Below are 13,927 nucleotides of genomic sequence, written 5' to 3'. Positions count from 1 at the left end.
TTACGTCTCAATTTTAAGGTAATGTTTTCAGGAAGCTATTTTGAACAATTTTTATATATTTAAACTACATTTGAAAAACTTTGGAGTTGGTTAGGTTAATTGGCATCCGTAAAGTGTTGGAGGGTGAAAGTAAACATAATTAGTGTAACCAAAGGATGTTCTCATCATGTTATTAGTGGTGACAATTTTAGAAAGTGTTAGAAAATATATTGATGGTTTTCGTGTCTATGTAGACATTAGAAATTCTTTACATGGGGAAATTATGGTTGTAGAAATTATGATTATTAAAACTCATGATTTTAAAATTATTAACTAAATATTAACTTTTGATATCAAAATAATTAATTATTATTTAATTAGATTAAAGATTATTTTATAAATTAAAAAAATTATCCGTATCTAAAATAATTTTTTTAAGAAAATTTTATAAAATATTTTTGAAATTTATATCTAACCATTACTTAGCAAGGTTTTAGTCATTTATTAATGAAGAGAATGTGTGCACTGACAAGTTGACTAATTTAATATTTATTCATAGAGAATTCTTTCATTGATATAATAGGCTTTCATCTCGTCTGTTCTTAGACTTTTTTGTTAATATGTACAGTCTACCTATGTATCGTTATTTTTAACATATGAGTTTTGGTATAGTCCCCCCATATTTTTATTTATTTCTTTATTTTTAATAATATTTTTTTTTCATATGATGATAAATGATTGTTGTTGTTATTTGAGGTGTCACCCTAACTAACTGATATGTAAGTAGCATAGTGATGTCTAACATAAAAAGTTTGTTATAAAGAAAAATAGTCTTTATTAGTTTAATGGAGATAACTTTAAAATTTAAAATATTAGTAGTTAAAATCTTTATAACTAATTTAGATACTAATTTATAATGTTTATTAATAATATATACTATTTTAATTTTTAAAATAAAATATAATTTAGTTAATATAATGATTAATGATTTTTAGTTTGTAAATTTGGTTATTATTTAATTATTATTTTTATAATGTGAGGAGAGTATAGGTTGAACATGTATCATACTATGCAATTGGTTGTGCAGATAGTTTTACAAACAAAATGATTGATAATAAGCATGATTTTGTTTTGTTTGATCTTTTGCATCCTATTCTTGTTATAAATTTTCTTGATAACTGATACAATCTCTCACGACTTTAGGTTTGGATAATTTTATTCTCTTTAGAGTTTTTTTATTTTTCCATTAATATTATGTGGTTTTCCACATATTTTCTACCATTTTTCTCTCTTTCGTTATGTTATGATATTTCTATGTAACGACGTGTAATTGTTAAATTTTCCAGTGATAGCATTTTCAGAATATTAAAATCTCACAGTGATAACGATGTTCAATATGTGAGTTTTTGTTTAAAAAAATCACAATACATGGTTTTTTTTAAAAAAAAGACGTTTATTACTATTTAAGTTTTAAATTTTTTATTATAATTTTAGTTTCTTAAAATATGTTAAATTATTATTTAAGTCATAAAAACAAAATTTAAATCAAGATAAACGAGAAATTACACTTTTTGAAAAACTTTTACATTGTAAAGGAGTTAGGCAACAAGTGTCTAATAAGTAAATGACATAATCTCCAATATTGACTACAAAATTCTAAATTACAACATCCAAAAATATTATTAGTAATATTAGTAAAAAGTTGTAGTTGACACTGATCGAAAAATAATCATGTCAAAGAGAGTTGAGAAGAGCATAAAATCAATACAAATTTGTAATATTTGTAATAATTAATTAGTTATATTTTTATTTTATATTTTCAACAGTTATCTATTTTAATATTTTCTCATTCATGATTGAGTTTTCAGTTTAAAGTTATCATCTTTGTTATAAGATTTCTTTCACTAATTTAATTGGAAATTTATGGAAACGATTTTGTTTACAAAGAATTTTATCATTACATATGAATGATGTTGATATTTTTTTCAATAAGAAGATAAATATTATATTTGTGTGATGAGAGAAATAAAAGTTCAATAACTAACAAGCGAAAAAAAAAGGTTTAGAATTTAAGTAAAATCGTTTTGATATACATTTTATTAAAAAGTCACATGCACTTTTTACATAAATGATATATCTAAACTTATATGCTTTCGAATACTAACATTTTTTTTTAAAATTATTTGAATACCATCAAATTTCAGTTTTTTATTTTAATTTAATTTGACATGACATTTTTGTACCATTTAAAATATTTTATTGAATATCATAAAATTTTACATATTTTTAAAAGATACTAATTTAATACATCCTACAACTCTAAGAAGAATTTTTAAATAAAACCCTACATTTTTAAAATTTGTAATTAGATCTCTAAACTTTTAATAATTTTTAATTAGATTTCTATACACATTTTCGGTAAGATTTCAATACCTCAATTAAAAAAACTAAATAATTTAAAAATTAAGTCGATAGTTTAATTATTCAATAAATTTCCATATTATTTATAGGGAACCTTGTTTGATTGTATTTTTATTTTAAATTTTTTTTCTGTGAAATAATTTTCAGTAACTAATATTTAGAGCCACGGAGCAGGAAAAGAGACTGAGGCAATGCAAATAAATAATATGAATATTTCACAGAAAAAATAATAATCGAGAGTTTAAATAACTTATAAATGTTATAATTTTTATTTCTTAAAATTATTTTTTACTAAAAATATCCTTATCAAATAATATGTTTGTTAAAAACATATAATAGTTTTTTTTTTAATTTTAATTTCACCTTAATCAACTTAACAAAAATGTCCCTTAAAAAAACTATAAAAAAATGTAGTTACAGACCAACTTAAAAACATCTATAAGAATAGGAAAGTTATATGGCAAATTCTTCCACCATCCAACTTTTTGAACCTCTACACATCTTTAAATTTCCAAATATTATTTTTTATTTTGGAAATAAAAATTTAGAATTAGAAAAAAAAATGTTATAGAAAGCAAATGTAGAAAAAACAGTTTCGAAATTAAATATATATACATATATATTGAAAAAAAATTAAAAATATATTTCAAACGAGAATGTGTTTTTATTTGTATTTTTTTATTTAAAAACATTTTTGTTATTTCACGTAAAAAATAAGATGGAGGTTGAAATTGATAAGTTGCAGGTAATAATTTCCAAGTTATAAAATAGAAGATCTTTTATTTCTGTAGAAAAATTAAAATCTCAAGCAAAATAGGTATATGATTTATTTTTTTTTCAAAAATGTCTGAGAATGAAAAGATTAATTTTACCTAAATTTCTCATTCACAAAGGATCTTGGTGAGAGAATTTTCTGTGTGAAAACTTGAACACTGTTGTTCTGGTGCGAGGGGACATGGAAGAGTTACGGAATCTAGAGAAAGTGCAGAGGATGCTGGAATTCATGGATTCACGAGGCGTTTCAAACTCCAATCACCACTCTAACCGCTTCCTCGCTAATTTCATCATCTTTATGATCCAACCCTGCGAAGGCCTTGATATCAACGACAAATGCTGCGTGCTTTCCTATTTCATTCCCACAGTAAGTTCCGCTTCTTCTTTTCATTTGCTTTTGCATTTGAAGTGAAATTTGAAACTGCTTCATTTCGCTCTTGCAGCTGTCATCTTCATTCCTCGAGGACGCGTATCAACACCACCATTTCACCACCAGCAGCGAACAGAATTCTGGTTCTGCACTGCTATGCCTATTTTATCATGTTCATGTGTGTTTTTTTATTAGGTTTACTTTTTTTGTATCGGATCGAATGTTCTGTCTCAGAATCGCTCTTTATCTGGCTCCTGTTAGAAACTTAGAAAAATAGATGTAACTATTAGTGGCATTATGATTTATCCGGGTTTGTGTTGCTTAGAGATATTAGTAGCACTATTTTTCTATCTCGTTTCTTGATTTCTCTGAAATGGAAAGGACACTAGCTGAAATTGGTTTTGTAATACAAATTTTGTAACTAACTATGAAGCACGCTAGTCTTTCATTTGCTTCACACACATATACATAAATATCCTACACGTCTGTGATACTCATACTCTCTTAGATAACCATATGAACTATCAATGATTGGGGGGTGCATTAAATGCCTTCCACTGCTGCCTTACCATAGCGTTGCTGATACTCATACAATACTTTTCAAACTTTTTGTTCATATTTTTGTTTCGTGTTTTAATTCTATTTTTATGATATTTTTTAATTTTATGTTAGGTTTTCAACAAAGTCCTGTAGGAGATGCTTTGGTTAGTTGCAATCAGACGAAAGAATACAGTTTATTGCAAAGTAGTAATGAAAACATGGCCGTGGTTGGGCTGGACTCCATGCAAATGGCAAATTCCACCCTTGAGGATTTTGTAAGTCTATATTAAAAAATAACATTTTGCTGTGATCTTGATATTTTGTTATTAATGCTTGATTAGGTTAGAAAATGTGAGTATTTGTAACAGATAAACTTTATTGGTATCCCTATAATATCATGTTTATTTTATGCCATCAATTACCACATTTTTTGTTAGATGAATAAAGTGGCATATATCGGGTCTGCAAGAGTAATTTCGTGGAAGGCTTGATTCGATTTAATTAACACTCCATGCTTTTAAAACTTGCTTTGTGATCCTGATGTTAATTTGAACCCTTTTTTTTTCAGTGCAGATCTTATTTTATGTTTCATGGATTGGATGTCAGCAAGCCACAATCAATCTTCAAATACTTACCTATTCTTTCATTCACAGAGAGCTATATTTATCAGGTATATGCTAGTTTGATGTTATTAAATTTGGCCACTCATTTATTATCCAAGTCAATTATTGTTTTGAAGGTGTACGGTTCATAAATGTGGTTCCACTGCGTCTGTGGAGCTAATCAATGAGCCCAAAAGTTCATGCAGATAGAGGGGAAAATAGATAGACCTCCTGAAGCCAGATGAAAGGAAAGGCAGGTGGCTATGAACTGATTGACCTTCTTAAGAGCCATTCCACATGACATCTATTCAGGATCAATGTCATTTTGCAATGACAGATATTTAGTGCTACTATGGAGTGACTGGTCAAGGCATATCTCTTGAGTGTGAAATAACGATGGTGATAACAGACATATTGACCTGTATGACTCTGTCGTTTTGGGCTTGGCCTATATAAGGACCATCATTTCAACTGTCAAAATGATATCAGTTATCTTCCAATAACAGTCCTAATGCACACATGATACTTCCCATTTCGGACAGGTGCTCAATGGGGTTTGATGTTTACCCTAGGTGGCACAAAAGCTCTTATCCGCACGTTATTTTTTTCAAGTGTCTCATCTCAGCAAAGTCAAAGGTCAAGTAATGCACTGTAACACATGAAATACTATTATTAAGGAAATATGCACTCCTCAAATTTCACTACACTATGCAGTCTTGCACAATGGGCGTTTCTTGCGTTAAGATGCTCAAATATCTATTCTCATACCTCAGTGTCTCAGTGGATTACTTGGCCTTTGAGTTTGTGAAGGTGGATTTTTTATGCAATATTGCATTCAACTAATGCATGAGGGTGAAGTGGACTATTTTTCCCTACTAGGAAGCATATGATTTGACAAAAAAAAATCATATTTGTTAGTGTTACTTTGAGACTTAGTGATATATTCCAATAGTAAGTATAAAATCTGCAAAAGCTATTATTTTTTTCTGAGAACCTGTTTCCGTTATGATGCAGCTTGATAAAATGAATGAGAAAATGTTACAAACACCCAACAATGAAAAGTGTGTATATGGAGAAAAAGATAAGGTGATTGATTTATTCAGTGGCAATTTGAATGTTGATGATTAGGTATTAACTTTCAATTTTCTGATATAATTTAATTTTAAATGTAGAGAGAAATCGATTTATTTGTTTCTTGCTTCTCAAACGACCCAGTTAGACCACTTGTGACGGTTCTTGAACACAAAGGCCTTTTGACAGAAAGGTCTATATTCTGCACTCTATACCTTACATTTCCAGGGGAAGAGTTATGGTTTAGCTTAATTTGGTTCATTGTTCTTTTTCCTTGATGAGATAAGGATAAGAGAAGAACTTAGACAGGGAGAAGAGTACTGGGCTCTGGAAAGAAAACTTTGTTCTGCACTAATAAACAAGGAGGAGGTAAACATAATCTATATGCATTTTTAATTTTCTTCAGAGTGTATATATGTTGATTCAAATCTTTTTGAAGTTTCTTGTTTGTAATATAATTAATTATTAATTATTTCTACTCAGATTCTTGTTGAGGATGTGATGAAGGCTGTTCATTTAAAGTCTTTTGATTATCGAGTTCTAAATCTTCTTCTCTATGAACTGCAAGGGACCAAGGTACAACTGATTTGCAAAAAAAATATTTTGTGGATATTGATTTATTCATCTCCTTCTTGACATGTTCACACACACAGTTTGTGAGTTAGGCATTGGTTTTCTTCTAAAATATTGTGAGCAACATAAATTTATGCACAAAATAACATAAATATTTTTAGCTAAATGTATGAATTGAGGATAATTGTGTTCTTCTGAATCTTTTCGGAAGGTGGAGGAATTGCACATGGAGTTTCTCTCACTTTCGGAGTTCCTAGTGGAAGTTTCTGACGATCTGTAAGTACTATCTTTTGTTTCAGTTGGTTCTACATATCATAATATTCCATACTTGAGCAGAATTTTGTTGTTATTATTTATATTATTTTAAACAGCTTATAGGTGTTGAGTAAATTCATCAGCAATAACTTGTTGATCCCTTTTTTTTTGTTGTCACAGCACACACTACAATTTTTTGTTGTGTATTCTCTGTATATTTATATATGAAGAATGCATTTAGTTACAAATAAATAGCTGCATTAATTTTGGCAAAAGAAGATGATGGCATTATACTAATTGATTTTGTATTTCATTCTGTTCACTCCAAAGGTATCCTTTCTACAATAGAAGTAGTAAAATTCTTTACCCAAGAAAGATAGCCTAAGACAAAAACTTACCTTGATTTTTCTTTTTGCTTTTTTGCTGTTGTTCAAGTTTCACTTATTTCTGTAATTACATATGCATATATAGATTTCAGCCTTATTCTAGTTATTTTTCAATTTATAATTTTATTGAACATAACTTTTCTGTCATGATGTTGCAGGTATGATTATGAGGTATGTTTTCAATTATCCAAATCTTTTAACTACCATCTGTTGTAATGTTTTCTGAATCTTAATTTCATTGAAACCCTCGTTCAGGATGATGTTTTAGAGAACAACTTCAATATTTTGCGCATGTTTATCCGAATATATGGACCTTCAGCTGCTCCTGCTATGCTGGTGAGAATGTCAAACTGTTTACAAATGGTACTGCAAATTTATATACTTGCTAATAGAAATCAATATGTTCTGTTGAAGTTTATTGCTTAGCTGATAACTTTTTGGTAAGAATTTCAAAACTTTTTAATTGAACCACTTTCATGCTGTATGCAGCGGGAGATTAATATCCACCTATTATTAAAATCATAAATACTTCAGTAAAACACTGACATTTTTAAACACACTATTACTAGGTGAAAGCCCATCTAGTCCTACTAAGAGAGAACAGGCCCTTATTATTTAGCAGGACCAGCCTGAGACCTTTGTTGGAAATAGAGTGTCATTTAATGTTCTAACATTTCTCTTAAAATTTGCTAATGTAAAGTCAAATAGATAAAGCGTGGTCCAGCATTTCACATTCTTATTTTTCATTTTCTTTCAGGATTGTTGAACTAAGTACCTAAACTAATGTGACTTTTACTTCATAGTGTCATGCGTAACCTAATTGTCAGACATGGAATCAGGGAGTAACTAATTTATGATCACTCTACCGCCCACTTTTACAGGGAGAGGAGGTGCAATTAGAGTTTGGACTCAAACTTCGTCGAGAATGCATGCGCAGATTGTATAGTGAAATAATATAATATTCTTGTTAGAGCCTTAGAGATCATTGTCATTTCTCACCTATCTTGAGAGAAGAAAAGTTCTATCAATCTAATTTTGATAATGCCATGTTGTCATCTATCTACATACACAATCTATATTGTTTTTTTGCTTGTATGGATGAGTTTTTTTTTATTCCTGCCTGTTAATTACAATTGGTATAGTCATAGTAGCTACTTGTTTAATGGATATAATGTTCAAATTCTGAATTCCAGGCAAAATACATTAGTGAGGCTGAAGAAAAGTATGAATGTTTATTGAAATTACTTGATCCACATCTCTCTCTGAACTACCAGAAAAGATGTGTAGAAGCCACTAAAGAAGGTAATTTGCTGGAGTCAGTCTAGCCATTCTAGAAGTATAATTATACGATAACATAACCATGTCCTTCCATTGTTTCTTGGCGATTGAATTTTTTAGGTGGAAAGGTATCAGAGCACCCTCTTGGCACTTGGACTATTCCAACTGTGATTCAGGATGAGGAATTATATAGATTACAGTTGAAGTCAGAGAGTTCGTGAATATGAACTTGAACTGTGTCTACAAGGTAAGCCTTCCAATTCTAATGTTTTCACCAAGTGTCTTTGTCCTCCCAATGAAAAGATGATCTCGCACACGTGATGAGTCCAAGTTGACATGTTGAAAGTAAAAGGAAAAACAGACACACATTATAGGACTTGCAAAAAGATAAACTTAAAAAAGTTATGTTAGTGATTAGCTGTTTATTTTTCAAAAAACTGATTTTGCTTTAGCTCCAACTATGATTGATAGTGGTATAACTATGAGACACGTCAGGAAAGTAAATATATGTTTTTTTTTCCTGTTGGTTTTTGAGATAGATGTTTTTATCTAAACTATTACGGGAAAGGGATAAAGAGTAATCTTATTAACCATTAATACTTTTATCGGAAGAATTAGTTCAACAACATTGAACTAACATTACTCTGCATTTAATATCAAGTTTGACCTAAAATATTCTTTCAAGATAACATGTATTTTGAAAAAAAAAATGTAATTTTGGCACAGTCAGTCCACTCAAATTGTATATTTTTTTCAATAAAGAAGGATAGGAAAAAAAAAATAATGTTACATGATAGATTGTATGAAGATATATTCTATGTTTGATATAGTTAAATAGGAAATTTGTCTCAATTTGGAAAAATTAGCTTTAAAAAAAGAATGAACTATGTTTCAAAGTTCAAAAGAACTTCTTATCATTTTCTGGTCTTTGCAATCATGGGATGTTACTTGTTACCTTGAAATAGTTATTAATGTAAGATAACAACATAACTAAATGCAGGTCACACCTTACTAATGGTGACTAGAGGGATTGTTTAAAAATATTTAATATGTATGATTGTAGATGATTTATGAAATAATTTTTACACTTAGTACATGATATTAAATAAAACTGATTCTATTAATTTGACTGTAAAATTGATTTTGAAGTAACATAATTTTTTAAAATAATCTTAATTTATAAAAGTTAATACTAAAATTATGACAAACTTTCTAAAGTTATTTAAGTCAAAATTAATTCAGACTCATGATTGATTTTCTCAATCTAAAATCATATATATAAATATTTATATCAAATTAGGTTGATATTTTAACTTAAACCAAACATGTATGAAGTTAAGCTTTAAAAATTGAATGTGAGGAACTGAAGAAATAAAAAACTCAGTACAGAAAAGGTTTAGCTAGTTACAAGTCAAGATAAAAATCCTTTGCACGACAGCTTTTTCTATGTCTCTATCTGCATTACCTGACAAAAAATATGCATGCCCTGTAGCAAACAAATTGATACCAGATTCAATTTTAAATTTTTGAAACCAAATTTAATGTGCAACCTTATTGTAAATTAAGTAAAAAAATTATTATCTAGACTATGATGCAATTAACCAATTGCTTTATAATCACCACTGAATTTGGGTAAGTACACAAATTCTTATGAAAACAAATGTGATAACACATTTATGTCAACGATTTTTTGTTAATATATTTTAATTAAATAATTATAATCATTTTTACTTTATTTTATTTTATATCTGATTTTGGATTTATTATCTCCTACAAGCATAATAAGTTTTATCCTATAAAATATAAAACTAACACACCTATTAAAGAGACAATATCCTGTCTTTGTCTTTTATTCCACATTTTTGTATGTCAATTACAATTAATTGAATTCCAAATTGGAAGTCTCAGAAAAATTCTAGAAAACAATAAAATATATTATTGTAATTTCTCTGTAATGACAGTGTGAACAAAGAAGAAATACCATATTCTGAAAAAAAAAAAGCAGAAATAGTTTACTGTTTAACGAATTTTTTTTAATCTTTTCACTGTCGTATTCCCTATCTGTTTCTCAGTGCCATGTCAATCATCCCATGACAGCTTTGGGTAATTGCAAACTGTGTAATCACAGCAAGAATCTCCAAACCTGAACAATAAAATAGTCATATGTACCCTTAATTTTATTTTTGTTTTATTTGTTACAATATTAACTGTTTATCTATTCTTTTATATTTGAGTAAATTCTAAACATTGTCAGATTATAAGCATTAATCACTTTAGTTTTTTATTTTAAAAAAATGTTAGAATAAAATACTTTTTAAAGGTCTTAACTATAAATGTCATAAATTTTATTTAAAATAATTAATACTTATTATCTTAAAGTGTAAAATTTAGGGTTAATGTAATCAATTTGATTTTATATTTTTTTAAAAATAGACAATCTAAATATTAGTTTCTTTTAGTATATTTACCTTATTATTTGATACATGTCTCTTAAAGTTGTTATCAACAAGTAATTTAAGGGTGTTGTTGATTAAACAATATTTTATAAAGGTTATCAGATTTTTTTTTTACTTATTGTTTTCATTAAATATATAATTTACTTTATTTAATCAAGATGTGCAGTGTGTAAGGACACGTGAGATTAAAAGTTCTAAAAATAAATAAAAACAAAAAGTGGATATTTTTTTTTCTTTTTTCTTTTGTACACTAGAGGCACCGTGAGACTCGTGAAGTATATTACTGCACAAATTTGAATAAATAAATAATTTTACTTATAACTACTCAGTTAATTCTTGAGAATCGGAATTGGTCCCTAATCACTAAATAGAAAAAAGAAGTGATGTTAGAAAAATTTAAATCCACACTGATAAATTATATAGAAATTCATACCAACTTTTCTATTTATTGTATTAACTTTGCACCCTTTGCTGCATTCTTGGATTATAGAGAACTTCAATTTGATTATTCTTTATTATGATCCAAAATTTCATGAAGTCTCACCATTATCTACCCTTCATAAAATATTAAACATGGTACATGAAACTTCAATATGTACTTGTCCTATTTATGATGGCAAACCACTAAATCATTGTAACTTCTTAATTAGACATTATTAATTTCTTCTTTCTCACGACTTTGTTCAAGTACAGAGTTGAGTTCTTTTTGTCTTTTAGGTTTCATTTTCTAGTCCATGTTAATGATACTTTCTTGTTTTCCTATCATAGAGCACCCCTTTGCTTGCATGAGTAACCATAATGGGATTGAAAAAACTTCTAATTGTGAAATGTTAATTAAGTCAAAGGTACTCAATGCTCAGTACCATGACACTCCTAGAACTGTGACAAAAATTAGATAGCCTAATAAATGCAAATTTTAACTACCACCTGCCATTGTGTGTTTTTAAATTTTACCCACTCATACACACAAAAAAATTTCTCTTTCCACCCTGCTACTTATAATCAGTCACAACTACTATTAGATCACTGGCCAAGGTGTCCTTGATACTGATGTGGATTCTCCCATTTTGTTTACCTCTATTGAACTGTTCCTTTCACTTTTTCTGTCACAGTCTGTGCCCTCTCTTGCTGTCCATTGTCTACTGTCCCTCTCTCTCTCTACACTGCCAACACAACGCGCACCCTCTGATCGATGCACATCCTCTCCCTTCTCTCTATAGGCCACAAGCATAAAAAGTATTCAACACTCACAAAGCTAAAAATAAGTTCCCAAAGCCATTTTTTTTCATCTCCAACTTGTAGTGTTATCAGTATCTCACAACACAACTCGGTTAACCTTTAAATTTAGTATAAGTGTTTGGGTATAGATTGGGAATGACATCAAGAAATGACATGATAGGCATTCATGATCATGTCTTCACTCAATCTAATTCAGAACTCCACCACCACCATCTTGCTTATTACAATTATCATTACATTTCTACTACACCATCTGCTATGTCCAGTTTCTTGTTTCATACCACCACAGCATGCAATTCCTCCACGGGTAGGCTTTAATGGAAGTCATAGTTTTGCTGTTGTTTCTGTTAAAAAATGATTCAGTTAGGTTTTTTTGTTGTATGCAGGACCCTTCATATGAGGAGAAAAACAGATTAGGATCAATGCCTCCTACTTGCCACAACAAGTGCAACCAGTGTCATCCATGCATGGCAGTGCAAGTTCCATCCTTGTCTAGGAATAACCGAGTCCACCCAGTATCTATCTCACCGAGTGCTGCAATGCAAAGTTTCTTTCTCCAGGGTAACAGGTACTCCAATTACAAGCCACTGAGTTGGAAATGTCATTGTGGTGACCAATTTTTCAACCCTTAGAAATTGTATTATGTACTCATGGAGGTAGATTCTTCTCACATCTGTAGGATGAAAATTGTTCCTCTTATTTTTCTTTTGATAAATCACCCTCAAAATTGTTGTAAACTTTTCCAGCGGTTTATGTTGTTCTTTCTGAATTAGAAGTAGAGATTCACCTCATAACCAGGTGAAATTATTTATAATAAACAAGTGTATGGAATATCAATGTGAAAGTCCAATTTTACTTCTAAAATAATGCAAATCACTTAAAAAATTGTACCTTGAGTGTTTTTCTTAAATTACTTATGATATTTTTGTTGAAGGGTCAGTGAGATTACTTAGATTTGCATAAGGGGTCATTTACGGCATCATTTATTGTGTGTATTGGAATTTGAAATTGGACAGAATTTGTTACAACCTGCAATCCGACTTTAAGATGGTGTCTTAAATCCAAATTTTGTGAAAGTTTACACACTACTTACTAATTTTTGTGTCTATAATAATAACAATTTCGAGTTTTTGGCTAAATATTTAAATAGATAGTGGAACCCAAATGCATTATTGATTTGGGACTGAAAATTCTTTGTATTTGTGAGAGGCCAAAGTAGTTGTATCCCCTGTTTTCAATGAACTTGGAATTGTAACAAGAATGCATTGCAGTTTTAATTCCATGTAAAGCATATGAACCCTGCCACCTTTGTTTGTAAAATGGAATATTGGTTGATCCATACCAGAAATTATTTTTCCAAAGGTTTATATATCCCAAAAATAGTTTCTGAAAAAGGATAATTTTGTAAGAAAAAAAAAAAGTGTATATTGTAAAAGTTGAAAATGTAGTATCAATGTTCTAACTTTTGTCAACAATCAATCCAATTAAGGATACTCTGTTCTGTTTTATAGGTCAATATCTCGGCATGATCTTCCTTTACCAATTAAGGATGTAGACTTGGAAGAAAAATAAATTTAGGCTTTTACTTCATGAATCTTCAATATTACTAACTGCACCCCTTATTAAAAGAAAAAAAAATAATCACCCCATCATTGTTGTCACTGCTGCACCACCAATTTTTTACTACAGGAAGAAGAAGAAAAATAGAATAAGAGATAATTCATTTGGAAGCTTTTTTAAGTTCTGTAAAATTTGTTTTAAAATTTTGATCTAAAATGCATTTTATGTATTTCCAAAAAAACATTCCAAAAAGTTTGTTCATAATTACTTTTCAGAAAAGTTTTACAAAAATGTTATTTCAAAACTAATTATTAAATAAATGCATGACAATATTATGAGAACACTTACTAATGTTAGACCCATACCATACTTGTAGAAAACACTAATTTCATTAGATACTATTGATTTTCAAGGGTGCAAATT

The 13,927-nt window shown here is 29.1% G+C and overlaps 1 protein-coding gene across 3 annotated transcripts; it reads left to right on the top strand.

Annotated features, from left to right (window-relative positions):
• Window positions 1–3,251: 3,251 nt before the first annotated feature.
• Window positions 3,252–12,523, top strand: LOC137815173 (uncharacterized). Of its 3 annotated transcripts, none has more exons than XM_068618244.1 (14): window positions 3,255–3,541; window positions 3,618–3,687; window positions 4,217–4,359; window positions 4,653–4,754; window positions 5,701–5,772; window positions 5,859–5,950; window positions 6,045–6,126; window positions 6,241–6,333; window positions 6,542–6,606; window positions 7,130–7,142; window positions 7,227–7,307; window positions 8,165–8,273; window positions 8,370–8,496; window positions 12,331–12,523. In XM_068618244.1, the coding sequence occupies exons 1-13, from the start codon at window positions 3,356–3,358 to the stop codon at window positions 8,468–8,470; spliced, it is 1,209 nt and encodes a 402-aa protein (XP_068474345.1). In that variant the 5' UTR covers window positions 3,255–3,355; the 3' UTR covers window positions 8,471–8,496; window positions 12,331–12,523. The 3 variants fall into 3 exon arrangements, with proteins under 3 accessions (XP_068474346.1, XP_068474345.1, XP_068474344.1); XM_068618243.1 differs by having other exon boundaries at window positions 7,227–7,334; XM_068618245.1 differs by lacking the exons at window positions 8,165–8,273; window positions 8,370–8,496; window positions 12,331–12,523 and adding an exon at window positions 7,853–8,040 and having other exon boundaries at window positions 3,252–3,541.
• Window positions 12,524–13,927: the final 1,404 nt, after the last annotated feature.

This window comes from Phaseolus vulgaris, chromosome 1 (assembly GCF_000499845.2).
Source record: "Phaseolus vulgaris cultivar G19833 chromosome 1, P. vulgaris v2.0, whole genome shotgun sequence".
Lineage (NCBI taxonomy): Eukaryota > Viridiplantae > Streptophyta > Magnoliopsida > Fabales > Fabaceae > Phaseolus > Phaseolus vulgaris.
This window is presented reverse-complemented; position numbering and strand designations above follow the sequence as displayed.